Raw genomic sequence first — 27,751 nt, 5'->3', positions numbered from 1 at the left:
TCGGTTGGGCTCTATGTTCAATTGTTTCAAAATAAGAAAATAAAATGGATTCATTATATAAAAATTTATTTAAAAATTTTAATTTGAATTTTTCCATCGATAGGATAAATTGCTGGTAATAAAGGTGTAAAAAATGAGTGCATAATAAAAGTAACATATTTTGGTTATCTCGAAATGTACAGAATAAAGATATTCAGTTGATTTGGACCAAAGACACCGGAATATTCTACTTATTATTTATTATTATTATATTTTATCTATTATATAATATTTTATAAGCCGATAACTAAATTGGATTGCTTACTTCTGGTAACACTAAAATATTATATCAAATAGTTGTCGATTTTTGTGGCGGCGCAATGCGGTCACATTCTTACCGCGAGATCTTCAAAACACGCTTTGATGAGGTTTTTTCAAAATTAAGTGGTAATTATGCACCGAATACCATTGTATATGGGGTCGGAGCCTCGCCCCGAGGCCTCTGAATATATCACGATGTCCGAGGCCATGTGTCCACGTAACCTGATGTGAGTAACAGGCCCACTTGTCCTGAGATCCCGCAGGTTTTGCAATATTGCGAAATCCTAGTTGTCCTGCGATAGGATCCTGCAATGCTCATAGATAGATAATTATAGAATAATAATAATTTACAATTTCAGAGAATGCGAGCTGTTCTTGAAGATTCTGCGCAAAACAACCGACAAAGTTTTTCTCGATTTTTCTGAAGTTGCTGAAGGTTGCCTTAACATTTCCAAGAAGTGTATGAATATGAAAAGTCCTACAGTGTTGAAGATGGTATATCCACATTATTGATATGATATATAACCCTATTGTAATCCAGAACACAGACTTTGCAGAGTCTGGACGAAATTATATGCCGCGCACCCAGCGCCTCCCCTACATGCGTGGATGCGATTATGGCCAGAAGTGTGCTCTACATAAAAAATAACCAGAATACGGTATGTCATCTTCACAGCTGAATACACATCTACATCATATGTTCACAACCCTTTTTTTTTGCTCTAGACCGCATGCAATGATTTACTATATTACGAGTCTTTGGATCCAGCTCTCAAGACAGCGGAGGGAACGATAATCTCGCAGATACTTCACTGTATATGCCTTTTTGTGAATCGGGAGTATGAAGCATCGAAAGATAAACTTTCAGTTGTAAAAGGCCTCATTGGTAATTTGCATAATATGTTGTAATGATCTTCTATAAATCGCTGTTTTTCTTTCATTTTAGAAGATGGGACACTAGCCGATCGAAGTGGTGAGTATTACTAGCGTTGTTTTGAATTTTCTTTTTAATTTTAATTATTTTATTATATTTTCTAGAAGTTAGTCCTTTTCTAGCTCTTATAGAGCAACATGAAGAGAGAATCAACCAAGCTAGAATAAATGTTGAGTTTTGCAAGAAAGTTCAAACCGAGAACTTTGTGCCTTTTAAGGGTTTTAAGCTTACTCGGAAAATTCCGTTTGCCAGCCAAGCTTGTGATTATTCGTACGTAAAGAATGTTTGATGTACAATACATTTAGTAAATTCATATGTTCCCTTATAGCGAAAAATCCATTGAGAAATCTGGCGGAGTTTTCGCTTCATGCGATGTGCCTAAAGGAGAAATTGTTCTTGTGGAGAATCCTGTGTACTTTCAGTTTAGTGCTCCATTTCTGAACTGCGAGTTGTGTGGAGTGCATCAGCAACAGCTATACACCTGTGATAACTGTCGTTATAGATCCTATTGCTCAAAATCGTGTATGAAATCAGATGCAGAAGTCCACCAGTACGAGTGCTATGGATATAAAATTGGACTCATCCCAATGCTTGAGGCTAACATGCTGTTTCGGTTGTTTTGCGAAGCAGGGGAATATATTCTTCCGGCTATAGTAGATTATGCGATGGATGGCGGGTAACTAACGAGTAGATTTTAAACACATGCTTATATATCAAAATTGACTTTCTTTTCCCCATTTCAGAATATTAAGCAATCCCCGAGATGCTTGGACCTTTATACTGGAGCATGCCCAGGAAGAGGAGAAAACTTATAATCTTGTTGGAGAACTCCTTGCTACGGCGCCAGATTATAACCTGCTGACAAGGGAAAAGTATACAGAAATCGTAACCACGGCATTTCGTTTGTCGGTTTTTATTTACAATGACACGCGCCTCGCAGAGAAATATTTTTATTTGCTGGCTCTTGTGAAAACAGACTTAATTACTGTAATGGCAGCTATACTTTTACGTTTGGGTGGCCACGTTCTATTAAATTCCCAGCGAGATAACTTATGCTACAGACAACGTGAAGGTATTGATGCCATGAATGAAAATAATGATGAATTCGAAAATTGTGGTATTCTTCCGATGCCAACTGATCGTATAAGCGCAAATGTATTCAGTTACTATGGAGTTAATGCGATTACAGATTTCGTAGACTGTTATAACAACGTTCACGATAGTCTAGCAGAGATCGAACCTGAGTATCCAGAGAAGTTCTCAAATGATAGTCCGATATTTCGTTTTGCTGATAGGCTACATTCTATTTGCATGCAAAAATATGAAATTGAAGCTGTTGAAGATCTCGTAAGTGCAGATACTTTGCCCGAACAAGAAATAAACGAAATTCTTCAAATTTTTAACACATCACAACGTTGCCAGCTGTTGACGAATATTGCTAAATATTTTCAGCAATTTGTTTATCAATATTTTCACAAAATAGAAAATACCGTCCAACTAAAATCTACGCTTTGTGTTACATTAAAAGCTTTTAAGCAGAATTGTGGGACGAAAAATATTAAAGCCATGTAAGTTTTGATCTTTTAATTTTTTGTTCACACTAAGATGTTTACGAAAATTTCAGATTTTTACCAAATGGAAAAGTCGTTGGTGTGACAGCTAAAAAAGTCCATAAAGGCGAGGAATTAGTGATATGCCCTGATTTTGCTAGGTATCGTGATCAAAGTAGAATATTGGATTTAGCACGACGCGGAGATTTTAATTTTTCGACAAGTATTGAAAACGAATATGAAAATGTTAGTAATTTAAAAACTTCTTAAACCAGATAATTCATTTTTCTTTTAATTATCTCGCATAGCTTGAAAAAATGCCATCACCAGAATTTGTGCGACACAATAAAGCCTTCATCGCCGCTATTAAGAAGAATCTTTCAGCTTGGATAGAGTCTCGACTAGGTTTGAGTTATTTTATACAAATTCTAATGATTGTATTTAATTTATTTTTACTCTCCTAAAATATTATAGATGTAAATCTGCAACTTAATTTGACCATCTTATACGGTACGTACAATAGTTTTCTCGCCTTGCATTGCGAAGAAAAGGACGAGACACGTTTTCTGGGAGTACTTAAGTTTTCGATGTTTTTAGCATTGAATGGTTTGTATAAATTTAAAATGTTAATCGTTCTAGTTTGAAAATGTTTTTGTTTGTTTAATACAGGCTTTCTACAACATTCTACCGATAATATTGTGCACTTCGTTGAGTTAACCGAAACGGATGATATTCATTTTAAAAATATTGAAATATATCGTCAAAGCCTTTGTGTAATCAGATGCATTATAGAACAATATATTAATATCATGTGAGTTGAGATGTGTAGCTGTATAACAGTATAAAGATGTGACAATGTATTATCTTAACAGGGTGAATTGTCCAGAAGTCGACTCGGAGTATCCCAAAATGGTTCTTGTCAGCTCTTCCTTTATTTTAAAAAGACTTCAGATTCACGCGGAAGCTTTAATTGATAATGAAGAGGCTTCATCTTTATACATGGAATATTGTACGCATCATTATAAATGGAAGACAGTCTTTAATTCATTTTTGACGATGCCACCAGACCTTAAAAACTTTTTGGTAAAATCAAAGAAGTGAATGACTTTTTCCCATTATTTTAATGCGAATGGAGTTTTTGTTTATATTTTATAAGCATTATTTTTAATATAATCCTGTTAACTCTTGGATAAGGAAACAGAAAACCATTCCATTTAATTTATTTGTGTTGCAGCCAGCCAAACTATTTTTATAAGTTTAGAATATAACATATGTTACACACATATCTATGTAAGAAGCGATCTTCGGTTATTCAACAAAAACAAAAAAAAAAAAATACAAATGAGTCAGAATTCATTACTGTTCTTCTTAATGGTTTATCTTTATGCGTTTTCATTCTTCATGATTACTGCAAAAATGGCACTACTGGTAATCTTTTTATATCAGCCACATTTAATAAGAACCATTGCCTTTTTTGTCCGAGCGGTAAACACGTTCCAGTCGACATTATTTGTTTATAAAATTCGCCCACCGTTTGAGCTTCCGAATATTGGAAATTATGCTCGCATATTTCTGCACGTTCTTCAATCTGGTCAATCATACCAAGAATTTCGCGTTGTATTATCACGTCTCCAGAGCTCGAAGATCGTGCGGGTCAGCAACTGGCGGAGATCTATATATGGGCACCCAGCTACTGGTGCTGCATTGTGCTTTGTGGTGTCGTCGGTGCTATGAGAGTGTTTTTGGTGGTGTTGAGTGTGCTGTCTGTGGCGGTGGCCACCAAGTGTCCGTATTCGGCAATGGAACCCTCCTTGTCCAGGTCCAAACGGAGTTCTTTTGATATTCGCCCAGGAGTTAGTGACGGAAGTTTGGATGCCTTGATTAAAGAATTTATGCCCAAGTACAATGGCAACAATGTTCACAATAGTTGGGCCGAGCCTTCTGCCTCCCAACAACCTTTAAGATGTGGAGTTCCGCCTCGCAACTGCTTGAATGATACTCGAAATCTGCACTACCGAACCTTGGATGGATCATGCAACAATCTGTTGTATCCGGAGTTTGGAATTGCCGTTTCGCGCTATCGTAGGCTTTTGCCTCCTCGCCAAGTGGAACAGGCTCCGAATGCCCGTTTGATCTCCTTGTCGCTGTACGGCGAGCAGACGAGGAACGATAGGTTCCGCACCATGGCGGCCATGCAATGGGGCCAGTTTGTTGCCCACGATATCAGCCAATTGAGCACACAGGGCGCTCCTCAAGATTGCTGTGCCGAGCCGCGTCATCCTCGCTGTCTGCCAATCAACCTGCCCCGTGGTGGTCCCATCGCATACCATACGGGCAAGACCTGTCTGCACTTTGCACGCAGTGTGTCGGATGCGGATGCCATATGCCCAAAGGTTGAGGAACCCCAACCGGAGAAGCTAACGGTGGCAACTGCTTACCTGGATCTCTCCTCCATCTATGGCAACAATCCCTCGCAAAACAGAAAGGTCCGCTTGTTCAAGGGCGGACTTCTGAAGACCAGCTACACGAACGGACAACACTGGCTACCGGTGAGCCAAAATGAGAATGGCGAGTGCGGTGCCAAGAGTGAGTGCTACATCGTACCGGACATTCGGAATCGTTTCTCGCCCACCATCGCCCTATTGCAGACTCTGTTGGTCCGAGAGCACAATCGTCTGGCCGAAAATCTAGCGCTGATTAATCCCGATCATAGTGACGAGCGCATCTTCCAGGAGGCACGCAAGATTAACATTGCGCAGTTCCAGAAGATCACATACTATGACTGGCTTCCACTGTTCGTTGGTCGCACCTATACCTACTTGAACGGACTGATTTATCCAGTGGAGCCCACCGAGTATGTCAACGACTACGACGAGACGGTTAATCCTGCTGCCTATGCGGAGTTTTCTGCTGCCGCCTTTAGATACGCCCACACCCAAATCCCCGGATGGTTTTCGTAAGTATTTGGCTTAATTAGTATTTGTATATGTGTTTATAATAATAATAATATAACTTTCACAGATTGGTTGCCCCCAATCGGAGATCTAATAGAACCATGCGCCTGAGCGACTTCCTCGACCGTACAGAGACTATTCGTTTACTGGACACATCCGACAACTTCGATGCCCTGTTGAGAGGCTTGGCTACCCAGTTGCACAAGCGATCGGATGGGAACATTGATCGGGAGATCAAGCACTACTTCAACCGCAAGGAGTTCGAGGAATACGGTTCGGATCTGAAGTCTATAGATATTCAGAGGGCACGAGACTTCGGATTGGCTTCCTACAACGATGTGCGAGAGTTTTGTGGTCTGCGACGAGCTGTCGATTGGGCGGATTTCGCTCACGAAATTCCCGGAGAGGTAGATTATTGAGATCAAGATTATTGTAGATCAAAGCACTAAAATTTCATTGGTGTAGAAAATATCGCTGTTGCGCCGACTGTACGCCACTCCGGATGACGTGGAACTTGGTGTTGGCGGTACCTTGGAGTACCATGTCCCAGATGCTCTATTCGGACCAACTTTGTTGTGTGTGATTGGAAAACAGTTCCTTAACACGCGACGTGGCGATAGATTCTTCTTTGAGCGGGAGAACGAAGGAGGTTTTTCGCGCGGTATGTGGAAATTATAATAATGTAATAAAATGCAATAATAATATGCAATTTTATTTTTCACAGCTCAATTGGCCGAGATCCGGAAAGTGAGCCTGTCCAGCTTGTTCTGCAGCAATGCCAACTATCTGCATTTAATCCAGCCAAACGTATTTGTCTTCCCGAATTCACAGTAAGTATACAAATATCTTTATTTTTATATATTATTTTAAATTGATTTCCTTTTTTAGTAATCTACTACTGAACTGCAATTTTATTCCTCAAATCGATCTAAGCAAATGGCAGGATCTCAGGCCTCAGCTTGTTCACTAGTGTTTTTGCTAGCAAATGTATCTGAAACTAATTGAACTGCTCAATTTGTTCTTTAAGATGCAAACATTTTTGTTTAGTTACATTTTTATCATTTTGGGAAAGAAGAAAGAAATGGAATTTGTTTTTTATCATGTGACGCAGTTAAAAAAGATATGACACCATTACAAATATTTATTTGATATTTACGAATAAGTTTCGGGGTAATAAAAAGTATTTTAATAAAATGTGTACCACTTTAGTTGTATTTTAAATCTAACAAGGTATGTTTTTGATAAAAAAAAACCCATTTAAATAAGATAATGCATTCTTCTAGTTAATGTTATTTATTTATTTTACTTAGACAGTAGAGTTTGCTTGTGTAGGCGTATTATCAAATAGAACAGCAACTGGGATTGCGAACTCAGTTTCAGTGGGTGTGAAAGGTAACCTTTGACCTTCTTTATCGAAAAGTAGTTCCTCTGTGGGATATGTCTCTGCCGTTTCTGTTGTGGTAGTTTCAGTGTTTGGTGATCCTAGTTCCTCATCGTTTCTCAGTTTTGATGTAACATCCGGCACAAGAGTTGTGGGTTCTTCAGATTCAGTTGATACTCTTGTCGCTGGGCTTTCGGTGCTCGATGTGGGTTCCAATGTCGTGAAACCTGAACTCATCTATCTCATCATTGGACATATTATATGTGGTCGTTTCTCCTAATTCCTCAGTTGGAATTTCTGTGGCTTGTGCTTCACCTGCGTTTTCACTCATTAAAGTCTCATTTTGAACTGTTGTTGTATGAATCGCATCGGGCGCCTCTTCGGTAATCGTTATTAATTTGTTAAGATCTAGCTTTTCATCTGTTATTTTAATATTATTCGGTAGAGTCGTCTCTTCCAGAATGATACTTTGCAATGTAGTATTAGATATCTGTGAATTTACTTCTTTGTTTAAAGAATTTATTGCAGATACATCGGCTGGTATTGGTATATCATCAATTTGACTACTTTTTACACCAGTTTTAGTTACGTTTTTCGTTTGTTGGGATCCGACGTGGCTGATATTCAAATTCATGCTGTTATTTGCATCAGTCAATATGTTTTTCTCGCCAAGATTGTTGCCCTTCATTTTGTTAACTGACTGACGATCTGAACTGCTTAAATCAGTAGTTGTATTTTTAATTACCTTTCGATTAGGAGTCTGCTTTCGGCGCATTGGAGCGTTTGTTTTGTGTTTTTGGGAATTGGTCACTGTTTGTAAGTTCTTAGTCAAAGTTGTTATCTTGTTACTCTGGTTGATTTTCTGACGATCGAAATGGGCGAAAGTAATTTGACTTTTGCGATTTCGGTTTTTGTGGTTTTGGGCCAGTTGCGGACTAACATTGAGATATTTAATTTCATCGGAATTTGCCCTCAAAAGCTGCGGTGCCCGAGGCTTGTTTGTCTTTTTAATGTCGTTTCTATTATCGGGTGGTGGGTTTTCATTGCTGCCTGTGGGTTTTCCATTTTTGGCGGCTTGTCCGCTGGAATTGCTGGCAAGTAAATAATGGTTGTACCTTGTTTCTGTTCATGCGATGAAGATTTGCCAGGGCGGCCTGGTGGTCCAGGTAGTCCTGGTGGACCAATTGGTCCCGGAAATCCAGTTTTACCCGGCCTACCCCTTTGACCACTTTCTCCACGGTCACCACGATCCCCCTTTTCTCCTGGCGCTCCTTCTACACCTGGCAGACCAGGAATTCCTGGTGGCCCAGGAGGTCCTGGCGGGCCTGGGCGACATTGGCAATTGGGTTGAAAGCCGTAGTAAAAGGAAGAATCTATCGCTTCAGGACTGTAATAGTACAGATTGTTGTTATTATGAGCTGGTTTCTTTGTCTTTGGCCGCGATTCTACTTCAACCGGCTTGACTGGGGAAAGCAGCCATGATCCCTCGCAAAATGCTGAGATGGCTAAAATGCAAGAATCAGGTAAAGTAATGTTCTAAGGTTCTATCTTCTTAACTCGGCTTACCTATGAACAGCAGAACCGTGAGCAGCTTCATTTCAAGACGTCTCATTCGTGAATGAACACCTGCTCGTCTTAGATCATCTCTTATATAGACCTTAAGAACAGTTGGTCTAGACTTTAATGGGTTAATGCGAAACACGTAAAATGTAAATCGCAAATCTCAGATCTCATCAGCCTAATGATTTCGCATAAATTTAACCGAAGATTGGTCCAGATACACACGCATGGAATTCGATGAGGCTCAAGAAAAATGATTTATTCCATTTTGTCGATGTGCTAATACTATTATTAAATTGATTACCACAATTAGGGCTTAAATGTTTGGTTATTATTTAAGAATTAAAATGTATATTATGGCACAAGTTTTATTAACTTTCTTTAGTTATTTATTTGGTTCCATGTCGGCATTGATTGTTCCATTTCAGCCCCCATTGTTTTATTTACGGGGCAATAAAATAAGAATACCGCAAAAATGGGACGATCTGACTTATCTTCTTCATTATCGTTATCATACAAATTGCTTTTAAATAGTGAAATTTAATATGACGTTCAAAATTCTTCAAGACTTTAAGGCATTGGATCAACGTGACGCACGCATGCTTTAAAAAGTCGTACAAAACTAATTTATGGACAAAGAAATTTATTAATGAATTTAATCAACCTAATACCTGAAAACATTTGAACTTATTAATTTCATATCTGCCAAAAGTTAAATACATATATTACAAACAATTTTACTTGCCTAGCTGATAAGATTCAACAATTTACCATTGTATTTTGATAAATGATTTGAGTTGGCAATTTCATTCGATTGTCATTGAATTAATAGCTTATTTCAATATGATTTCACTTTTTTCATATCTTTGTCCATTGTTATTTTATAGAAAATCTAACAAAGCCGCAGACATTTCCAAGAACAACGGAACTATTTTGACAGCTAACAATAACGCAGTTTATTGTTTATACATTTAAATTTTTTGCTATACGAATTCTGCGAGATGATCTTATTAATACGGAAATCTACAGAGGTTCACTGCTTTTGTTTATTATTAAACATTTAAATTTTATTAACTGTATCAAAATCTCTAAATGAAACCCAAAAAGTAGTATTTTTAAATTGTTAGAAAACCCATAAAAGACTCATATTTTAATGTTATTTTTTTATTTTCTCGTGGTGTTGGCTTATTTATATATTATACTGTTCATAGGCGTAAATGTGAAAGGGATTTCGAGGAGTTCCAATTGACAGGATAATCGGACCTTTGTTGGTTCGCTCCTCAATTGCATCTCCATCCATAGGTGCGTTATCCTCCATCATATTCACTGGGTCCATCTGGTCCTCCATCATATGGTCCTCTTCCATCGCATCATCTCCTTCTGGTACCATATAGCTTGAATCCTCATCATCGATTTCTTCAGCGCCACTCGGAGATTCGGGATTCTCCACTGTGTTATCTGCATATTCAAGGCCGTAGTCCGCATCCTCGGGTTCCGTCTCCAAGTCATTGGGCTCATTGGACATTTCCTCCTCGCCCTCCATGAAATTATTTTCGTTATCATTTTCATCAATTATGTTTTCGACAATCTCCACATTTTCATCTAGCAAGTCCAGATCATCCCGTGGAGTTTGCTCGCCACTACCCTCTGGCTTAGTGGGTTTTGGTTGATGATGATGGGGGTGCTGGTGGTGTGAAGTTTGGCTGTGTCCTCCATTTCCGTGTGTACCAGTGTGGGGGTGTGTATTATGTGGGTCCTGCCCTCCGTGATTGTGTGAGGGATGATGGTGGCCATGTCCTCCGTGATTGTGAGGGGGATGATTATGGTTGTGCTCTCCATTGTGAGGTGGATGATGGTTGTTGTGTCCCCCGTGATTGTGCCCTCCGTGATTGTGGGGTGGATAATGGTGATAACCCTTGTCTCCGCCATCATGTGGATGGTGAGGTGGATATGGTGGCGGATAGGGGCCTGGATAATTGTGGCCTGGATGGTGATGGCCTCCATGGCCACCGTGGGGTGGATACGGATAGTAGCCTCCCTTATCGTGTCCTGGTGGATAATAGTGATGGTGGTGTCCGCCCTTGTCTCCCTTATGACCTCCTTTGTGACCTTTATCCCCCTTATGTCCCTTTGAGGGCCAGGGCACTGGCACTGGCAGAGGAATCCATGGTCCCGGATAAGGACCAGGTGGTGGATACGGGTACGGTGGGTATGGGTACGATGGTGGTGGAGGTGGCGGTGGTGGTGGTGGTGGTGGGGGTTGTGGATACGTAGTGCCTGGAGGTCCTGGAGGACCCGGTGGTCCCGTTCCTGCAAGAGATTAAATACTCAGTAAAATTTTGGAAAATGACTTATAATATATCCTTTCAATATTTTCACTGTTAGAGCGTTGTGATATATATGAGTAACGATTTTCTCTTACCTGGTGGGCCTGGAGGTCCGGGTGGACCTTTGGATCCCTTGTGGTGATGATGGTGACCATGTTCACCTTTCTGCGGTGGCAATGGTATGGGAACTATAATTGGTGGCGTCACGATCGGCGGGTGGGGATGATGTGAATGCGGGTGTGAGTGTGGTGGTGGTGGTGGTGGAGGCGGCGGAGGCGGAGGTGGAGGTGGTGGCGGTGGCGCTGGATGATGATGGTGGTGATCATGATGATCATGGTGACCATGTCCCGACTTGTGACCGGGTGGGCCTGGTAGTCCCGGTGGACCAATAGGTCCCGGTTCACCTGGTTGGCCTGGTAGTCCGTAGTGACCGCGTTCTCCCTTCTCTCCTCGCTCGCCCTTGGACCCAGTGTGTCCCTTGGGACCTTGCGGACCAGGCGTTCCTGGTAAGCCCGGCGGTCCAGGAGGCCCCGGTGGACCTGGCGGGCAATTGCAGTGCTGTGGCGGAGGCGGAGGCGGCGGCGGTGGTGGCGGATAGTAGTGCTGTGGTGGCAGCTTGTAGATCACACTTTGTGCTGGCGCCGGAGCCGGAGCAGCTTGTAGAGATGCTATCAGTCTGCCCGTCTCGGCACTCGGGTTCTTGGAATTCGCTAGGCCAAAGGCCCAGCCTGGAAAGGAAATGAATCCCAATTAGAAATCAGATCCATCCTATTTGAATCATATTCCTTACCTATCCAAAAAATCACTGCGAACAGCCTCATGGCGAAATGGTATCTGCTGCCTTTCTCCGGCGGACGGATCACTTTTATACCGCATTATGAACTCTTAATCTTGTATGCACACTTTGTTTAAATCACTTTCATTAATCTAGATTCACTAGAACCGTTATATCATGTCCATTCAGAAATCTGCTTGCCAAATCTCTCGGAAAATATGCAAACCTGTTCGCGATGATGCTATCATCCTGGGTTCTCTCTAAACTTATATATGTAAATTTATGTCCAATCCAAAAGTGAACCGCCTCTGAAGTATTAATATGTTAACTTCCATTTGAAAACAGAAGACATATGCAAAAAAGAACACATTCTCTGTTGCCGATTGTTTCGCTTTACGATTCGAATGAACCATGACTTAAAAATGGCAGAAAAAAGAGTTTTGTCTCTTAATTGGCCGTTTCTATCAACTTGTTCACACCTCGGTCGCGCGTCTCCATATGATTAACCCCGATGAATCGGAGCTATCCCAAAGTCAACGAAAGTGTAAAGGTTTTCGGACCCGGCATTTCTTTATCCGGGCCTATTGCATAAGAAGGGGTCGGGTCTGGATGGCATTGGGATTTGCCCTTGACTTCTTTTCATTTCCGTGAAATCTTACAAACATTATCAGGTCACTGAAAGTAAAGCTGATTGTTTAAATGGTAAGGGCTTTATTTCTGTACATCAGTTTGGGACATTATCATACAAGGGGGGGGGGGGGGGGAGGGGCTTTGCATTTACGTTTATGTTATTGATTAAGCTAAATGTATTTGTATTCAACTAGTTAAGCATAGATCCCACAGCAGCGGATTACTTCTTTCCGTAGTGAGACGGATCTACAGTGGCATATAGCTTTTGATCAATCCATTTGGTGAGGTCGACTTGTGGAATATTTGAGCACGGTATAATCGGATTCCTGTAATTTCAGAGCTCAGTTACTTTCCAAATAACCAATTTAATCAATTTAAACTTACGAATGGGAAACAGTCCGGAAAGCTTCGGGCTGCATGGATGAAATGTGGTTGCCATTGTCGCACAGCAAACGAGCCATACTGGCCTTCCTCAGCTCCTCCAGTTGATCTACGAAATTAGACATAAATAAATTAATATTTAAAATAGTCAGAGGAGAAATGTTCTTTTTACCAGGAGTAAATCCAGTGAGCTTGTCTCCGTTTTCGAAGAAGAAGCGATCGCCCACTCTGGTTCTGTAGAATTGTTCCGTGAGGATACACAGGAAGGTGGGTCCAGCCAAAGCTCCGGCCACATGCGCCTCCAAGGAGGCGCCCACAGTCAGATCCACGTCTTCGTGGCTCGGGTATAGCGACTTAAGTTTTTCCAGAATTGGTGGACTTATTAGATCACCGTATCCCTCCCACGAGTGGGCACGTCTCAGTCCGCAGAATTCCCGCATGTCATTGTAGGAAGCCAGACCGTGATCGCGATTACGCTGAATGTCCAGGGAACGCAGATCGGAACCGAAGGGCATGTTTCTTCTGAACAGGAAGTGCTTGATCTAAGCCAGGAAAGGTTGAGAGGTTAGAAAGGTGGTCTCATTTTGTTATTTGTGTACCCACCTGTCGGTCAAAATTGATATCAGTTAGCTCTTCGGGCTGCGTGGCGTGTCCTCTGGTCAGGGAATCAAAGTTATCTCCAACCTCAATAATACCGGGACGATTGAACCAGTCGCTGAGGGTCAGAGAGCCGAGAACTTGACGCAGCTCGGACAGTAGACTGCACAAAAATTTTAAAATTAATAAAATGTTCTTAACTCATAATAGTAAATAGGCACTTACTCCAAACGACCTTCAATCTGGGAATGGAAGTATCTGAAAGCGGCCGTCGCGTGCTCATTCAGCACCGATGGATCAATGTTGGGATCGAAATCGTTGATATAGCTTCCGGATGGAGCCTTGTAGATCAGCCGGTTCTTCAGCATGTTCTCGCCACCCAAGAAGATGGGCAGCCATTCGTAGTAACTGATCTGCTGATACTGGGCAATGTTGATCTTTCGCGCCTCCTGGAACAACGTGCGATCATCGTAGTGTGGATTCAGTGCCGACAGGGCGTCCGCAATGCGATTGTGTTCGCGCAGCAGGATCGTCTGGAGAATGGCCAGTCCCGGATTCTGATTGACCCTCACGTCTCCGGAACGGTAGCACACCTCACTGGCATCAACGGCATCACAATCGCCGGTCACATTTCGAGAGAGTGGCAGCCACTTGGCTCCGTTACGCTCCTCCACAATCATCCGGCCTCCTTGGAACTCACGGATATCGCTGTTCTGTTGAATGGAGTTGCCATATACCAGCGAGAGATCCAAGTACGAAGTGACCACCGTCAACTGCTCTGCCGGTCCACCCTGGTACTGACAGTTCGAGTCCCGATCCGTCAGAGTGCGCACAAAGTTGAGGCACTCAGTGCCCACTTGGGAGTAAGCCGGATCGTGAGGTGGCACAATAATGGCGAAACAGGTCTTGTGGGCGGTGTCCAGGCCAATCAGGCGACCATCGTCGGTGCAACAACGTGTGGGATGCTTTTCTGTTGGATAATCAAGCGACTTTATCCAGGGATATATCTAGCTAGAGATGTACTACTTACTGGACTGAGTGCCACCGGCCTGCATGCTCATATCGTGGGTCATGATCTGGCCCCACTGCATGTTGTGCAGCGTGAACTCCGGATCGGGTACATCCTGTTCTCCGAAAGCCACCAGGGAAACAAGACGAGCACTGGGCAGCTCATCACCTGTCACGGATCTGGTGGGTGCCGAAATACCGTCGGCATATTTAGGAGTCAGCAAGCGACCATACCTAACATAGGAACATAATCATATAAACACTTGCATAGCTTAATAATATTTAAGATAAATTACTTGGAATTAGCCACTCCTAAGCCCGGTTGCTCCAAATGATTGCAGGATCCATCCAAAGTGCGATAGGCCGTTTTTTCGCAAACTGCCGGAGGAGCAGCACATGACACCCTGCCAGCAGTGGGAAAGCTGTAACCATAAGCTGATACCGGCGGACTGGCAGGCGATGAAAACGGATTTTGGGGAGCCGGAGATGTCGGCAGGCTGTTCCTAAAAGTTAATGGCTTACATAAGAGCATAAAAGAAGAAATATTCCAAAAAACGTACCCAATCACATATGGAGCTGATCCTTGTAGGTAACTAAAGCCATGATAGTTGGGAAAAGAAGATTGCGGTTGATTGTGGACTATGTGATAGCCAGAGGAAACTTTTAGGCCAAGTGCACTAGAGATGAATCCCAAGAGGGCCAAGAGCAGAAGATCTCGTGCCCTTATCATCTAAAATTGTAATTGAAAAGTGTATATAAATGAATACTTAAAGTTGACTTAAGGAATTTGTTTTTCCTGTTCAAAATAAGACACATTAATCATGAATACTGTAGACCAAGGTCTCCGCCATTTACTGCCATCTACAATCTATGGATATGGCATCCTGAACAACATGGGAAAAAGTTGTTAGCACTCCTAACACATTCAGCAGCATTAGTGGTGCTGGTATGGTAACCCACATAAAAACCGAATTTTTTGCAGAGGCACCTGCAAGTGGCCAAAAGAGCATACATTGTATGTATGTATCCCAGCGACTGATACGTGAAGCTAACACTACCGACTCGGACACGTTGGACACATTGGACACATTTCATGTTCGCCGGCTGCAGACGGCAAGTGAACTACAACTGGAACGTTTTGCATTTTTTTGCGGCAGCCGATCGATCTGGACTCCGGCTCCTTTGGCTCACATATGGTCACAACAGGTTTCATCACCGTTTTGGTGCGCATTCATTATTATTTATTGCGACATTTTAGTACGAACATGTTCATTGCTCAGACCCGGCTATCTGGGTATTATGTGTACTATATGGTATTCGGCCTAAACCCCATACTTTAAACACCGAACACCGAACACCAAACCCAACCCCGAGCTTAAATCTGAGCACAATGAATGCAATTCAGATGCAGATTCGTGTGCTCAAGGCGCGCAAAAGCGTGAAAAGTCTCATAATTGTTTCATGGCATCGGCATATTTGACCAATTTGCAGGCTACTTATGTAAACAGACCGAATCGACAGTAATGGTTAGCTTTACATAATGAATTTGTCTGCGGCCCCGTTCTGCCGACTACTAAGCCAACTCATTCCCAACATTTTCCACAAAAGGCCAGCTGCCTGCTGCATGCAAATCCGCAACCATCGGCATCCGCCACCAGAAACTACAGAAAATAAAACAAAGGCAGCCCCTCTGTCAATGTTTTAATTGCATGCCGTGCAGAACAATGGACCAGACAACAATTCGAGTTCGTGCCATGAGTCTTACACTTTCCTGGACCATGGATCCAAATTGATCGGCCGATTGGCGGTGGCCCTATCCAGGAAACCCACGCCTACACTTGGGGTTAAAGTGGCCCTTGCTAAATTAATACATTTATTCATTAATTTGTTGATAATGAATTTTGTATAATTATTGTAGTTGAACAAATCGATCTAAATAAATCATATATAATATGAACTACCCATGGGGGCATCAGCTATCTTGACAAATCCATAGGCTTTAAAATGATAAATTATTAATGTCCTATTTGTATGCCTTTTTTAACCCATTATTAAATATTTCAAAATAAAATGTCTTGAGATGCATCAGTACTTTGTAATAGAACTAATTGGTTTCCTATGTTTTTCTGAGTGCATCTCTGGGGCTTCTAAATTCGAATGGGGTCAACGGGTGATTGGAACCGATGATTGGCTGGATTTAAAACCACAACGCCGACATCGCCGCCTGTCAATAGAAAAGAGTGCTGCATTCGAGTCTCGATTTAAATTTGAATTGCAGTCTCAGGCGGACACGCCAAGGCAATCCAATCCAATCCATATGCAAGTTAAAGTTAGCACATTAAACAGCAGCCGTTGGTCAGGGCCGTCATCAACATTGTTGGTCTCAGCCTTAATGAGAAGTACTAGACACGAATGACTGGGACATATAACATACATACATATATCTGATGTTGGCTATCGCTGAAATCTGTAGCAGAATATAACAAAAACCTCTGAAAGATCTGGGCGATCTGCGAATCGCTTAGACGGACATGTCGTGGCTATAATGGTCACAAGAACCGCTTGATCGCCTTATTATATTCTAATTTGCCATGCAGTCCCTTTCTAAAAAATTAATACATGCATATAATTTTAGCGCGCCGCGTTCTTGAATTTGCCCCACTTTGTTAAAGAGCATTTTAAATAAATCAATTTAACGATGACAAAAGTTGTAAAACAGCAAAATGAGTGAATTAATTAAATGTTTAATACTTGACAACAATATCGTAATTTAGTATCTGAGAATTGTTTACTATTTAATTAAACTATCTTTTAAGTTAAATAATTTCTTTGCGCACTAGGGTAAAATAAGAAATACTGAATTTGTTTTCCTATTTACCTTTACTAACACTTTTAATCCATTTTTACTCCAACTTCTAAAGATAAATTGCTTCAATCCAAAATTTCATAACAATTGAGTTATTACTGGCTGGCGTAAATTGTATACCAAAAGAATTGGCTAGACTAACCTTATGATCTTTCCACAACATTAACATATTTTACGCGCACTTCAATTTTGAAACTAGTTTGCTTTACAATTTAAATGGCTGCGAACTTTGATTTATGATTTTGTTTTGATTGACTTTCCCAAAGTTATGGGCGCATACCGAATAATGAGTTATGGACTTTTCAACCACATGGCCAATGGAAAAGTTACGTCATTTGAGCGGAAAGGGCTCGATTTGTTTTGGTCATGTCTGCACAGTTTTTTATCTTTGGCTAATTTCATGATTGACATAGACCATACGTTATGCAGCCATGCACTTTAATGGTGCATGTGCACCCATATATGAGCTTTCATAGAAGGCGTGGCAAGTTTGGCCAGATCGAGTGACGAAATTGGCCAACGCGAGCAAATTTTTTACGACTTTAACGACTTCTAATTAAAAACGAATTCATATCCCGAGCTATTTGGTGATCATTAAAGTGTAAAATAGTGCATGGGACGCCTGGTGATGCCGTGATTGATTTATTGGCTGGCTATGGCCAACTATATACCATATAAGACCTGCTCTATAACCGGAGAGCGACAACATTATTGCAATCGGTTGTTTTTGGCGGAGGTATAGGTATGAAAAACGCGACTACGTGGCGTGCACACAAATCGAGGACATTCCGATTTGTCCGACCGATACAGTAACAAGCACTAATTGAAATGGCCATTTAAAAGGAAAGTGTCCCAAGCGTCGGGCACCCAAAACTGGAATATGGGACCGGGACCCATCAGAAGCTGCCACTGCTCTGGTATTTCTTTAGTTTTTTGTACGGGATCCCAAGTTTTGCAACTCAAGAAATCCGCGCGTTAATTACAAAATATATGTGTCGTTTCAATCACAATTTATGCAAGCCAATGCCAGCATTTTGTCAGAGTGTCGTCAATATGCAATTTTATAGCCAAAAGACTCTGGTGATTTACGAAACTTAAGTTAGATCACATGATCTCAGGGGTATTGAGTACAGATCGAGATCTTGTGCCTAGGCCTACGCACTTGGAAATCTTGGAGCTTGGACATTTGGCCGGCGAATTTTTCTGTCTTCTGAATTTGGAAGCTATTTGGATATTTTCACACGTGCCAAATGCAATTTGCAATCGCCTTAGATGCGATGCACTAATTGATTCTTAACTGTACTGCACCGATTTCGTCGAACCAGTTCTGTTCCAAGTAGTCACTATTTTTGGTTAGTCATTTTGTGTATGTTTTGGCTCTGGCTAATGCAAATTAAAATTGTCCACAAAGTGCTTGACATTTTTCGATTTTAATTACTTTTTACGGCCTGTCCATTAATATGACTACGTTGACAAACTTTGAGATCTGATTTTTATCTTATGGTCAGTTCGATTTTTGCATTTCAGTCTACAGACCGCGATATCTATGTTTAAAACTAGTTCGTATTTAAAAGCTTTTTATTTTACATTTGTGCGTACCAAAAGTTGTGTTTTTGATTTATTGCTATCTGGTTATAGATGGTGACTTTATTTCTAGTTTTTATGACGTTGTCATTTAATCGTATAGCACAATAAACGTGAGTCAATACTAAGCAGATTTTTATTGGCTTTTGGTTTTGGATTTAACTGTTACTTAAAAGCCTATGTTGTGGCTACCACATAAACTTTATAGAATGTGTGTTCTTTCCGCCAACTAAAATCATAAAGCTTACAGCTAAAGAGATCGCAAATAATAATATTTAATTGTAAATGATGGCACGGTTACATCGCTTGGAAATTTTTTTCGAAAATCTTTTAAATTTAACCTAGAAATTCATACTATGAAAAAAGATTACTATTATATTTATGCCCTAACAACCTTAAACCTGGGCTAAATATAATATATATAGACCATTGAATAAATTCGAATTAGCTCATTTCCGGTTCCGCTGTTTGAATATAAATATAACGGTCCACTTAGAACTTGGTATATTAGTGTGTGCGTATGGTATTTCTTATTGCCCTATCGCAAGGCGGTCACACTGCCCCGCCACATGTGAGAACATCGCTCAATTAAGCAACAGTTGTTTTCCGACTCTTCCCTTGTGATTACGCACTATTGGCCCAGTGTTTTTGTGATTTATAGTCCATAATCTCCTACATAGTATACCCAAAAATGGCTAGCAACTACGAGGGCTACAAGTCGCCGCTGAGCACCCGGTACGCCAGCAAAGAGATGCAGTTCCTCTTCAGTGACCAGAACAAGTTCTCCACCTGGCGCCGGTTGTGGGTGTGGCTGGCGAAGGCGGAGAGCAGGCTGGGACTAGAGATCAGCGATGCCCAGATTGCCGAGATGGAGCTCCAGATCAGCAACATCGACTTTGAGGCGGCCGCCGCCGAGGAGCGACTTACGCGCCACGACGTAATGGCCCACGTCCATGTCTTTGCCAAACAGTGTCCCTCTGCTGCGCCGGTGATCCATTTGGGAGCAACCTCGTGCTATGTGGGCGACAACACTGATCTGATTGTACTGAGGGACGCTCTTAAACTGCTCCTTCCACGAGTCGCCAGCGTGATAGCTCGTCTAAGCCAGTTTGCCCAGAGCTACAAGGATCAGCCCACGTTGGGATTCACCCATCTCCAGCCTGCGCAGTTGACCACGGTTGGCAAGCGGGCGTGCCTGTGGATCCAGGATCTGATCATGGACGAACGCGCGCTGTCCCGCTGTTTAGAGGACCTGCGCTTCCGTGGAGTCAAGGGAACTACTGGTACCCAGGCCTCGTTCCTGCAACTTTTCAATGGGGATGGCGAGAAGGTGAAGCAGCTGGATCAGTTGGTCACCGAACTGGCTGGCTTCAAGAAGGCCTATGCGGTAACCGGTCAAACATACTCCCGAAAGGTGGATGTGGAGATCGTGGCCGCGCTTGCCAGTCTCGGCACCACCATCCACAAGATGTGCTCCGATCTGCGCATCCTCGCTTCTCGCAAAGAGCTGGAGGAGCCCTTCGAGAGCACTCAGATTGGCTCCTCGGCCATGCCGTACAAGAGGAACCCTATGCGCTCGGAGCGTTGTTGCGCCCTGGCCCGTCACCTCATCACCTTGTTCAGCAGTGCTGCTAATACACATGCCACTCAGTGGCTGGAACGCACTCTGGATGACTCTGCCAACAGGAGGTTGACCCTATCCGAGGCCTTCCTGGCTGCAGATGCCGCCCTGCTTACTCTGCTGAACATCTCGCAGGGACTGGTCGTTTACCCAAAGGTGATTGAACGGCACATTTCCCAAGAGCTGCCGTTCATGTCCACAGAGAACATAATCATGGCCATGGTGAAGGCGGGAGGAGATCGCCAGGTGTGCCACGAGAAGATTCGCGTGCTGTCCCAGGAGGCCGGAGCCCAGGTGAAGCAGCATGGCAAGGACAACGACCTCGTGGTTCGAGTGCGAAAGGATCCCTACTTTTCGCCCATCCTGGAGCAACTGGACACCATACTGGATGCCAAAACCTTTACTGGACGTGCCAGCGACCAAGTGGGCGAGTTCGTCAAGGAGGAAGTGGAACCCGTGCTGGCACGCTACTCCGAAGCCCTGAAGAACGTTCAAGACGTCAAACTGAACATCTAGATCTAGCCCATTATGTTGCCCTGTTTTAATCACTGAATTTGATTTTGTAAAATACACACACACACACATTCGCACCCAATCAACTGCGTCAGCCACTGGATGCAGTCGACGTTATCACCTTTTAGACTCATTGGGTCGATGGCAAGCAGACCCCCGGCGTGATTTGTCTTTCTGTTTTTGTATTTTTGCCAGCTTATTTACAATTAAAGGCTAAAATCGAAAAACAAAACCACAAGCCTCGAATCGAACTCGAGTCGACGTTCTTGATCCGAGTAAACATATACACATATTTGCCGCCTGTGCCTTTCCCGTTCGCCACTCGGGCTGACATATCACGACTCCAATGCTGCCACGGCACAGTGGGTCTTCGGGTCTCATGCCGCTTGCTTTACTTTTAATTATATTATACTACATATAAAACATAACAGTGCTGAGAATTTTCTTAGCGAGCGCATTTCTTAAACAGTTGCTACTGGCTTTAAGCAGCCGAATATCTTATGCTTTTGATCTTGTTTCCATAATTAAGATTGTTTTTAATGAAAAATGAAATATCATATCACAATAAAAGTATACGAGCCCATAAAAGTAAGTGTACGAAGTGTACTGGTTTGCTAACCAGCAATGTCTCGCTGTTGCTAAATGGATTATCACATTTAATTGACTGCATTCAGATCAGATCAGATTGCAATGGGTTTATTAACTCAACGGTTGAACTATGTAAATGAATATGAAATATAATATAAATATTAAGTCGTATAGGTCAAAAACTATGCAACTTGTGTAATAATTTTACATTTTATAAATGGCTTGCAAACTTTATGATCTGATAGTTAAGCAGGGAAAGTAAACTTAGTTTAAATGGGTGAAAATCTATTGAAAAGCAATTCCAATCACTACGGAAACAGCTAAAATTAGCTTTTCAAGCTTGTTTTATTAGCTGCTAATAGATTTGCTTGTCTGCATTTGGTAGCCATAACATTTTAATCAACACGACGACAACAGGCTCCAAGTTTCCTTTTTGGTCGACTGCTGCCTGTGAAATGATGAGCCGAACGTGTGCCGCACTTGTATGAACGAAGTGGCAACAAGCCGCTCGACTAATTAAGCTCAGTGTCGCGACATGGAAAAACAAAGAAATCACCGGTGACAAGATGTTTTATGATCCGCTACCTGGTTAAATATTGTAGTGCTGTTGTATTGGCTCGCTGCAATTAAAACTAATGTAATAACACGCAAAGTGGCGGCAGTGACAATACAATAATACAATGCCAACCAGAGCAGGGAAAACTCTTGCAAGAGCTATTCGAAAACGGAAGTTTACAGCGAAGACAATCCGTTCGGCACGCGAGATATAATTTCTTCATTAAAGTGTATCGCACTCGAAAATTGTGTTACTGCAATGTCGGCTCGTTTTTCTGGATATGCTTTCACGCCATCATTCAACAGACACGCCGCCCTTATTGAATCACATTTTCCCAGACCCATTAATCGTCCGCGACCTTCTAGCCGGGGGATTATGACCATTACGTTTGTAGGATTGCGATGGCAGGAAGCTGGGAAAGCCAATCTCGAGTTTCATGAACAAGTCGTGACAGACGCCCCGTGAATCAGCTAACTAACCGACTAGAGGCTGCAGACAAACCAAAGTGGTAATGGACGCCAATTATGGACGGGCCATGTGGCCACTTGCCACTTGCTACTTGCTACTTGCTACTTGCTGCTGCCGTTGACCGTTGCAAGCTGATCGGTTTGGGGAGTACGGAGACCTTGACTTTGAAACCGACAGCCACTACGAAATGGAGGTAAACATTATGCACCCCGGGTGAAATTGGCAAAACTGGTTGGACCCGAATAGACAATCGCTTTCTTTGGGTTTTGGCTCGATTGGATCAATTGGAACAATCGATGTTGGTCGACTGCAGACTGCAGTGGGGATTAAGTCATGGAAATCACGAAAATCGTCTGGCATTACCAAGCGTGTAATCGTTACCAATCTGTTATGCAAAAGGAATTTAAATATTTAGCCAAGCGCGTTAAATGCTTTTATAGCTGGCTACTAAGGCATCTATAAAAGTTAAGCACTTAATGTTCGATAAAGAAGTTTACCATTTAAAACATGATCTCCATATGATGATAATTATAGTGATAAAGGCTGACTGCGGTGAATAGCAAAGTATTTTGAAAGTCTGTGGTCATCAGCCACATTCCACAAGCACCTCAGCTAATTAATTATGCTATTGTTTAATTCGCTCAGGTAATTGCATTAATTGGCCAAGCTTGTGCTGTGCTCTGTGGTTCTTGGGCCAATAAATCCGCCATGTGGACTGCGCACACGCCGGGCTGTCTGCCATGAAGTCATGGGTCCAAGCCATTTCAGATACCGCCTTCGATTTGGCAAGCCGACTTATGCACGAGATTGGGTGCAACGTCCGTAAAAACGCCCACTTCTCTAGGTGACCAGTGGCTACATACATATGTACATTGATTACTCCAGTTATTTTTAGACGCTCGATGCGTAGATATATTGGTCTTAACTGGCTTTCAACCTGTGCAGTGATCATTTAGGATAGTACATATAATTCATTCACTTTGGAGTTGGCCAAGTTTTTAAGTTTCTATTTCTTCAGTGGGTGGTTCCACAGTTTGCTCACGCAATTCTGGAACGTATGGGTGTGTATAACTTGGATAACTTGGTCTAACTAGCTGGATTGAACACCAGAAGTGAATTATGCATGTCTGTCAATTATGTGCAACTAAACTAATTGCAATGGGTGGCAGTTGCACAGTCTGGTGTTTCTTGTCATTCAGCCGATAGTTCCCAAAACTAATATCTACCATTGTTGGATGGCGGTGTCGTGACTCGAAGCGCAGATCTCATTATTTCCTATACAATAAATTAATTTTATGTGAGATCGACCGACAAAGACGGATACAACAAGACCTGCCAGCGACGCCTGTGCAAATTTACATACCTGCGACCCAAAGATCGTAAATGAATTCTGGGTTACCAGCTAAATGGCAGTTCGAATAGCATAACCGTCAAGACTTAAGACCACCAGGTGAATGGCGGCAAGTCGTCGGATGCAGTGTGAAATATATGAAAGTATTAAGCCATAAGCCATACGCCATACACAACAATATTGGCTGCGTTTGCATAACGAGCTTAAAAGATTCCGATCGATAGAGAAAGTAAAGCCCACGTAATAAGTCACGGACGATCGAAAACCTGATTCGAATGATTGATTCAAATGTTCTAGCTGAATAACTTAGTGAATGCCTGATGGCCAGAAGAAAGGAAAATGAATTGTCCATAGTATGGAGCATATATCTCGGCTGTCAAGAGCCTGAGATTTATATCAAAGTACTTGAAAGCCGAATCAAAACACCGGACTTGGTTAGAATGCAGTAAAATGAAATCAATTCGAGGCATTCAAAAGGCCACTGCGGGTGCCGGATCAATGTGGTTTTTTCGATTTTGGTTTTAATGATTTTAATTTTTTTTTTAGATTTTAGTTGAATGGAAACCTTTGTCGAAAGACCCGCAATGGTAGCCTGAAGGTCGCCGCTTTGGATCTCAAAATAATTGTCTTGGTTGTAATTAAAAGATTTGTTACTTTCAACGCAATGCTTTGGGTCACTTGTTTACCGCCAACGGCTTCGAGTGGTTTTAAAAACAACGCTTGACCGTAATCTATATTAAAATGTGTAATTTAGAGCAGTTTTGCAAACCGGTATGTGCTTTAAGTACGCAGAGCTATTGTGCTTCATAATTGGCCATTAATTGAAAGTCTCATTTCGTTTCAAAACCAAAGCTGTTAACAGAAATATGCATTTGCATGAACGGTATCCTAATATGATTTTATTACCAGGGTGCCCTTTCTTTAAACAAATTAAGGTAATTCATACAGTTGAAATTGTTAAGCTGCAGCTTGCAGATACAAATAATTGACATTGGCAGCAAATCATTTATGGCGTTTAATTTAATACAGGTAATTACTGTAAATTATTGGGTTTGGGTTTTATGTTAGCAATTTGTTGATCACTGGGCCCTAAGTTACTAATGAGTTGATAATTATCTGATTGCAGATAAAACTAGATATCAACTTTTCTAATCCATTAAAGTAATCCAACATAATGCGAGGCTATTGTTGTTGTCCTAATTTTAGTTCAAATAAAATTGGCTGTGCTGATTGCGGTTTTTAAAATGTAGATTAAATCATTAAAATTTGATTTGAAAAATCTGGTTTATTTCTTGCTGTTTTTATTGGTATTATTGAACACAAAAAGTCGAACAAGTATTTCAGCTAATAAAAGTGAACAGCTTTCCAAAACAAAAAAATTGTGTACTTGCAAATAACCGATAAACTTTAAACAATTAAATTTTGGGGTGATATCTCGTTTAACACTTAATTTTTTAAATCTAAACACGTGAAGGTATTCCTAGAAATTTAATATCGATGATACGCACTTTTGTGGTCTAGTTATGTTCATGTTCACTGTTTTTAAACGTTTTTGTGTAATAGCCATGTATTTTCGCGGCTATTAAGTTGCATTACCGCACTTTTTGTACTTACGATAGCTTGAAGCGAATATCCTTTCTCCAGACGATTGATCAACAGTTTGTTTGCGAATACAATGTAGTTCTTTCACTTTTATTGCCAATGGATTTGGTGAAGGGGGGATCAGCGGAGGAATATTCCCTCGCGATACTCAAACACCGTATTTTTACAATCCACCAATTTGGAGTGCGCAATCGCGAATTCCACGCTGAGGTGAGCAAATTGCTGCGAATTATGTTGGTTTTCGCGACTGCTATTGACGTGAAAACTGCAGTTCACCGTTTAATTGGGTTTGCACCTGCCCACAAAAATCGAGGGCTTAGTGCTAATCCGTCGACGATTAACTGGCGGCTCCACTTGAATGCTACGGTTTCGGGATCGTTTGGTTAACTGTGGCAAGGCCCAAGGCGAACTAACTGCGCTGCCGCTGAATTTGGGCCTTTTATATCGAATCCACTGCGCCGCGGCGCATGCGCCAATGTTAGCGCTAGCGTTAGCGTTAGCTTTAACGTTAACGTTTCTGAGCCGCATATCCGCGGAGAGTTGTGTTGGTAAGAGCAGGCCAGGCTACCGGTTGCACTGTACTTGCATCTGAGCGAGTGTGTAAATCAAAGGCTCCCCCGGCTGCTATTTTTTTTCTCTGCTCCAATTTAATGGCGCTATTGAAAACGTCGCTGCGTTTATGCTTTATGTAATTTATGTTCGGACACTTGTCGCTTTTGGCCAGGATACTGCTTATCTTAGCCAAGTGTAAAGTGTGCCTAATGCTATTTGCTATTGGTCTTTATTGCTCTCCGGAGTAGATCGGCCATCGGCGACCCGCTGACCTTTCTGAGTGCCCACCTATGTAATGTGGGCACACCGCAGCTGGCATGACCTAGAAAGCTTTTCTTTCGAAAATGTTTCAAAATCCACATCTTGGTTTTATGTTGTGTGTCACCGGCTCTGCGTGACCGTCGTTACGGCTAATTGTTTCATTAATTAAACATTTGGGCCGACCTAGAGCTTAATGCACATAATTGCGGACACTACTTGGCATTAAAAGGTACCCCAATATTCGTGTGGGAATTAAGAAATGCATACGCTGTAGTTGGCAAAAAGAAGTATTTTAAAATTTTTATAAACAATTTTGACGACACAATTCAAAGGCTTCTTTTATATCTTCTTGCGATTTAAAGTTTGGAATGCTATTTGACTTCAAAATCAGGCACATATTGGTATGAGAGCACCTAATAGCAAACAAGAAAAGCGTTTAAAGTATTTCTGGCCCGGAATGTTTGCCGCTGTCTAAATCAATCGTATTACCAAATCTCCAAACAGTTTGTAATTATCTGTCAGCATTACCTGGCCGTAAAATGTGCAGTCGACAAAGTTGCATGGAAAGAGTTAAACATGGCTAAGCAAAAAAGCCTATCATTACATACGTCACATTCACACACAATTGGATCTGTCAAATGTATTACAGATCGATTAAAAGTCCTATCCGTAATAAAGGTTGACAAAAATCAGGTATCGGTCATAACTTGTTTGCTTTTTGTTTGTTCGTTGCAAATAAATTGATTTGTGTCTAATTGATTCAATTTGATCGACTCTTAAACCCAAATAACCCATGGACCTGTTTTGTGCGTTTCGCGTAATTGCAAAATTAATTCGTTCTAATTGGCAAAACCGCCGCAGAAAGCGAAACAATTGGTCATCGCTTGTAACTGGACAAACTCGAAAAATCAAAATTCCGAAACTGTTTCTGTATCTGTATCGAACAAATGTTGTATTTCTAATGTTTTAGACAGTAAGTACACGTGAAGCTACATATGTTTAGCCAAATAACCAGGCTAACAAGAGACCGGTTGGAGCCTTGAAACATGTGACTTCACAAATCCGATTTGTCTGGTGAACAGACGCGTGACTTACATTTTCAAATACTTATTTCCCCCGCAATGTGTTCACAAAAAAGGTAAATAACACGCCACGCCCCTACCGGTTTGAAACGCCCACTTACTTGACTTTTAGGATGCACTCACGAAGCAGAATTTATGAAGATTATCACTTATTACTCTTAATCGACGTCTATTACTTCTTCATAACATTGAACATCGTGTTTATTGAAAAAACCAATTCATTTCGGCTATTTCGTAAGTCTTTTGATTGAAGTCTGCAATTCGAACTGGAGTTCGACATATAAGGTATCTGGGTTAACCAATAAGCGTT

At 41.7% G+C, this 27,751-nt stretch overlaps 6 protein-coding genes across 12 annotated transcripts; 3 read left to right on the top strand and 3 right to left on the bottom strand.

The window, feature by feature from the left end:
* The first annotated feature begins 329 nt into the window (after positions 1-329).
* CG18213 (uncharacterized protein) lies at positions 330-4,139 on the top strand. 3 transcript variants are annotated; one of them, NM_001300439.1, is made up of 13 exons: positions 330-527; positions 660-795; positions 858-959; positions 1,027-1,186; positions 1,247-1,273; positions 1,339-1,504; positions 1,563-1,910; positions 1,978-2,802; positions 2,859-3,030; positions 3,093-3,189; positions 3,259-3,390; positions 3,454-3,595; positions 3,657-4,139. In NM_001300439.1, exons 1-13 carry the CDS (start codon positions 433-435, stop codon positions 3,883-3,885), a joined length of 2,631 nt encoding a protein of 876 aa, NP_001287368.1. In that variant the 5' UTR covers positions 330-432; the 3' UTR covers positions 3,886-4,139. The 3 variants fall into 3 exon arrangements, with proteins under 3 accessions (NP_001287368.1, NP_001287367.1, NP_650589.2); NM_001300438.1 differs by having other exon boundaries at positions 849-959; positions 1,250-1,273; NM_142332.3 differs by having other exon boundaries at positions 849-959.
* A 348-nt stretch (positions 4,140-4,487) lies between these two features.
* On the top strand, positions 4,488-6,945 carry CG4009 (uncharacterized protein). Of its 2 annotated transcripts, none has more exons than NM_001275726.1 (5): positions 4,488-5,740; positions 5,806-6,145; positions 6,204-6,399; positions 6,463-6,568; positions 6,627-6,945. In NM_001275726.1, the coding sequence occupies exons 1-5, from the start codon at positions 4,515-4,517 to the stop codon at positions 6,706-6,708; spliced, it is 1,950 nt and encodes a 649-aa protein (NP_001262655.1). In that variant the 5' UTR covers positions 4,488-4,514; the 3' UTR covers positions 6,709-6,945. The 2 variants fall into 2 exon arrangements, with proteins under 2 accessions (NP_001262655.1, NP_650588.2); NM_142331.2 differs by having other exon boundaries at positions 6,627-6,817.
* A 72-nt stretch (positions 6,946-7,017) lies between these two features.
* CG31268 (uncharacterized protein) lies at positions 7,018-8,731 on the bottom strand. Of its 2 annotated transcripts, NM_169739.3 has the most exons (3): positions 8,686-8,731; positions 8,235-8,624; positions 7,018-8,169 (listed from the first exon to the last, which is right to left on the bottom strand). In NM_169739.3, the coding sequence occupies exons 1-3, from the start codon at positions 8,714-8,716 to the stop codon at positions 7,286-7,288; spliced, it is 1,305 nt and encodes a 434-aa protein (NP_732191.1). In that variant the 5' UTR covers positions 8,717-8,731; the 3' UTR covers positions 7,018-7,285. The 2 variants fall into 2 exon arrangements, with proteins under 2 accessions (NP_732191.1, NP_001247147.1); NM_001260218.2 differs by having other exon boundaries at positions 7,018-8,624.
* Positions 8,732-9,831: 1,100 nt separating this feature from the next.
* CG5225 (uncharacterized protein) lies at positions 9,832-11,840 on the bottom strand. Its single transcript, NM_142330.3, has 3 exons — positions 11,797-11,840; positions 11,102-11,734; positions 9,832-10,989 (listed from the first exon to the last, which is right to left on the bottom strand). Exons 1-3 carry the CDS (start codon positions 11,825-11,827, stop codon positions 9,869-9,871), a joined length of 1,785 nt encoding a protein of 594 aa, NP_650587.1. The 5' UTR covers positions 11,828-11,840; the 3' UTR covers positions 9,832-9,868.
* Positions 11,841-12,545: 705 nt separating this feature from the next.
* Positions 12,546-25,957, bottom strand: Pxd (Peroxidase). Of its 3 annotated transcripts, none has more exons than NM_206501.3 (9): positions 25,559-25,957; positions 14,958-15,127; positions 14,694-14,900; positions 14,420-14,631; positions 13,615-14,359; positions 13,396-13,552; positions 12,965-13,334; positions 12,796-12,901; positions 12,546-12,737 (listed from the first exon to the last, which is right to left on the bottom strand). In NM_206501.3, exons 2-9 carry the CDS (start codon positions 15,125-15,127, stop codon positions 12,632-12,634), a joined length of 2,073 nt encoding a protein of 690 aa, NP_996223.1. In that variant the 5' UTR covers positions 25,559-25,957; the 3' UTR covers positions 12,546-12,631. The 3 variants fall into 3 exon arrangements, with proteins under 3 accessions (NP_996223.1, NP_001262654.1, NP_001163633.1); NM_001275725.1 differs by having other exon boundaries at positions 14,694-14,894; NM_001170162.2 differs by lacking the exon at positions 25,559-25,957 and adding an exon at positions 23,957-24,028.
* On the top strand, positions 19,413-21,753 carry Adsl (Adenylosuccinate lyase). Its single transcript, NM_142329.4, has one exon. It carries the CDS (start codon positions 19,539-19,541, stop codon positions 20,982-20,984), a length of 1,446 nt encoding a protein of 481 aa, NP_650586.2. The 5' UTR covers positions 19,413-19,538; the 3' UTR covers positions 20,985-21,753.
* Positions 25,958-27,751: the final 1,794 nt, after the last annotated feature.

This window comes from Drosophila melanogaster, chromosome 3R, assembly GCF_000001215.4.
Source record: "Drosophila melanogaster chromosome 3R".
Taxonomy (NCBI): domain Eukaryota; kingdom Metazoa; phylum Arthropoda; class Insecta; order Diptera; family Drosophilidae; genus Drosophila; species Drosophila melanogaster.
Note: the sequence above shows the minus strand (reverse complement) of the source record. Positions and strands in the feature narration are given on the sequence as shown.

What these genes read in the sequence shown, in the direction of transcription:
- Adsl (NM_142329.4), top strand. Translation starts at nt 19,539, where the DNA reads ATGGCTAGCAACTACGAGGGCTACAAGTCGCCGCTGAGCACCCGGTAC.
- CG18213 (NM_142332.3), top strand. Translation starts at nt 433, where the DNA reads ATGCACCGAATACCATTGTATATGGGGTCGGAGCCTCGCCCCGAGGCC. An exon ending in GATTATGCGATGGATGGCGG is followed by an intron (nt 1,911 to 1,977) that starts GTAACTAACGAG and finishes TCCCCATTTCAG; the next exon opens with AATATTAAGCAATCCCCGAG. An exon ending in ACGAAAAATATTAAAGCCAT is followed by an intron (nt 2,803 to 2,858) that starts GTAAGTTTTGAT and finishes CGAAAATTTCAG; the next exon opens with ATTTTTACCAAATGGAAAAG.
- CG4009 (NM_001275726.1), top strand. Translation starts at nt 4,515, where the DNA reads ATGAGAGTGTTTTTGGTGGTGTTGAGTGTGCTGTCTGTGGCGGTGGCC. An exon ending in CAAATCCCCGGATGGTTTTC is followed by an intron (nt 5,741 to 5,805) that starts GTAAGTATTTGG and finishes TAACTTTCACAG; the next exon opens with ATTGGTTGCCCCCAATCGGA. An exon ending in CTCACGAAATTCCCGGAGAG is followed by an intron (nt 6,146 to 6,203) that starts GTAGATTATTGA and finishes TCATTGGTGTAG; the next exon opens with AAAATATCGCTGTTGCGCCG.
- CG5225 (NM_142330.3), bottom strand. Translation starts at nt 11,827, where the DNA reads ATGAGGCTGTTCGCAGTGATTTTTTGGATAG. An exon ending in CGCAGTGATTTTTTGGATAG is followed by an intron (nt 11,735 to 11,796) that starts GTAAGGAATATG and finishes TTTCCTTTCCAG; the next exon opens with GCTGGGCCTTTGGCCTAGCG. An exon ending in CGGACCTCCAGGCCCACCAG is followed by an intron (nt 10,990 to 11,101) that starts GTAAGAGAAAAT and finishes AATCTCTTGCAG; the next exon opens with GAACGGGACCACCGGGTCCT.
- Pxd (NM_206501.3), bottom strand. Translation starts at nt 15,127, where the DNA reads ATGATAAGGGCACGAGATCTTCTGCTCTTGGCCCTCTTGGGATTCATC. An exon ending in TCAGCTCCATATGTGATTGG is followed by an intron (nt 14,901 to 14,957) that starts GTACGTTTTTTG and finishes ATTAACTTTTAG; the next exon opens with GAACAGCCTGCCGACATCTC. An exon ending in TTCCGGACTGTTTCCCATTC is followed by an intron (nt 12,738 to 12,795) that starts GTAAGTTTAAAT and finishes CTGAAATTACAG; the next exon opens with GAATCCGATTATACCGTGCT.
- CG31268 (NM_169739.3), bottom strand. Translation starts at nt 8,716, where the DNA reads ATGAAGCTGCTCACGGTTCTGCTGTTCATAG. An exon ending in CACGGTTCTGCTGTTCATAG is followed by an intron (nt 8,625 to 8,685) that starts GTAAGCCGAGTT and finishes CTTGCATTTTAG; the next exon opens with CCATCTCAGCATTTTGCGAG. An exon ending in ATCGCATGAACAGAAACAAG is followed by an intron (nt 8,170 to 8,234) that starts GTACAACCATTA and finishes GAAAACCCACAG; the next exon opens with GCAGCAATGAAAACCCACCA.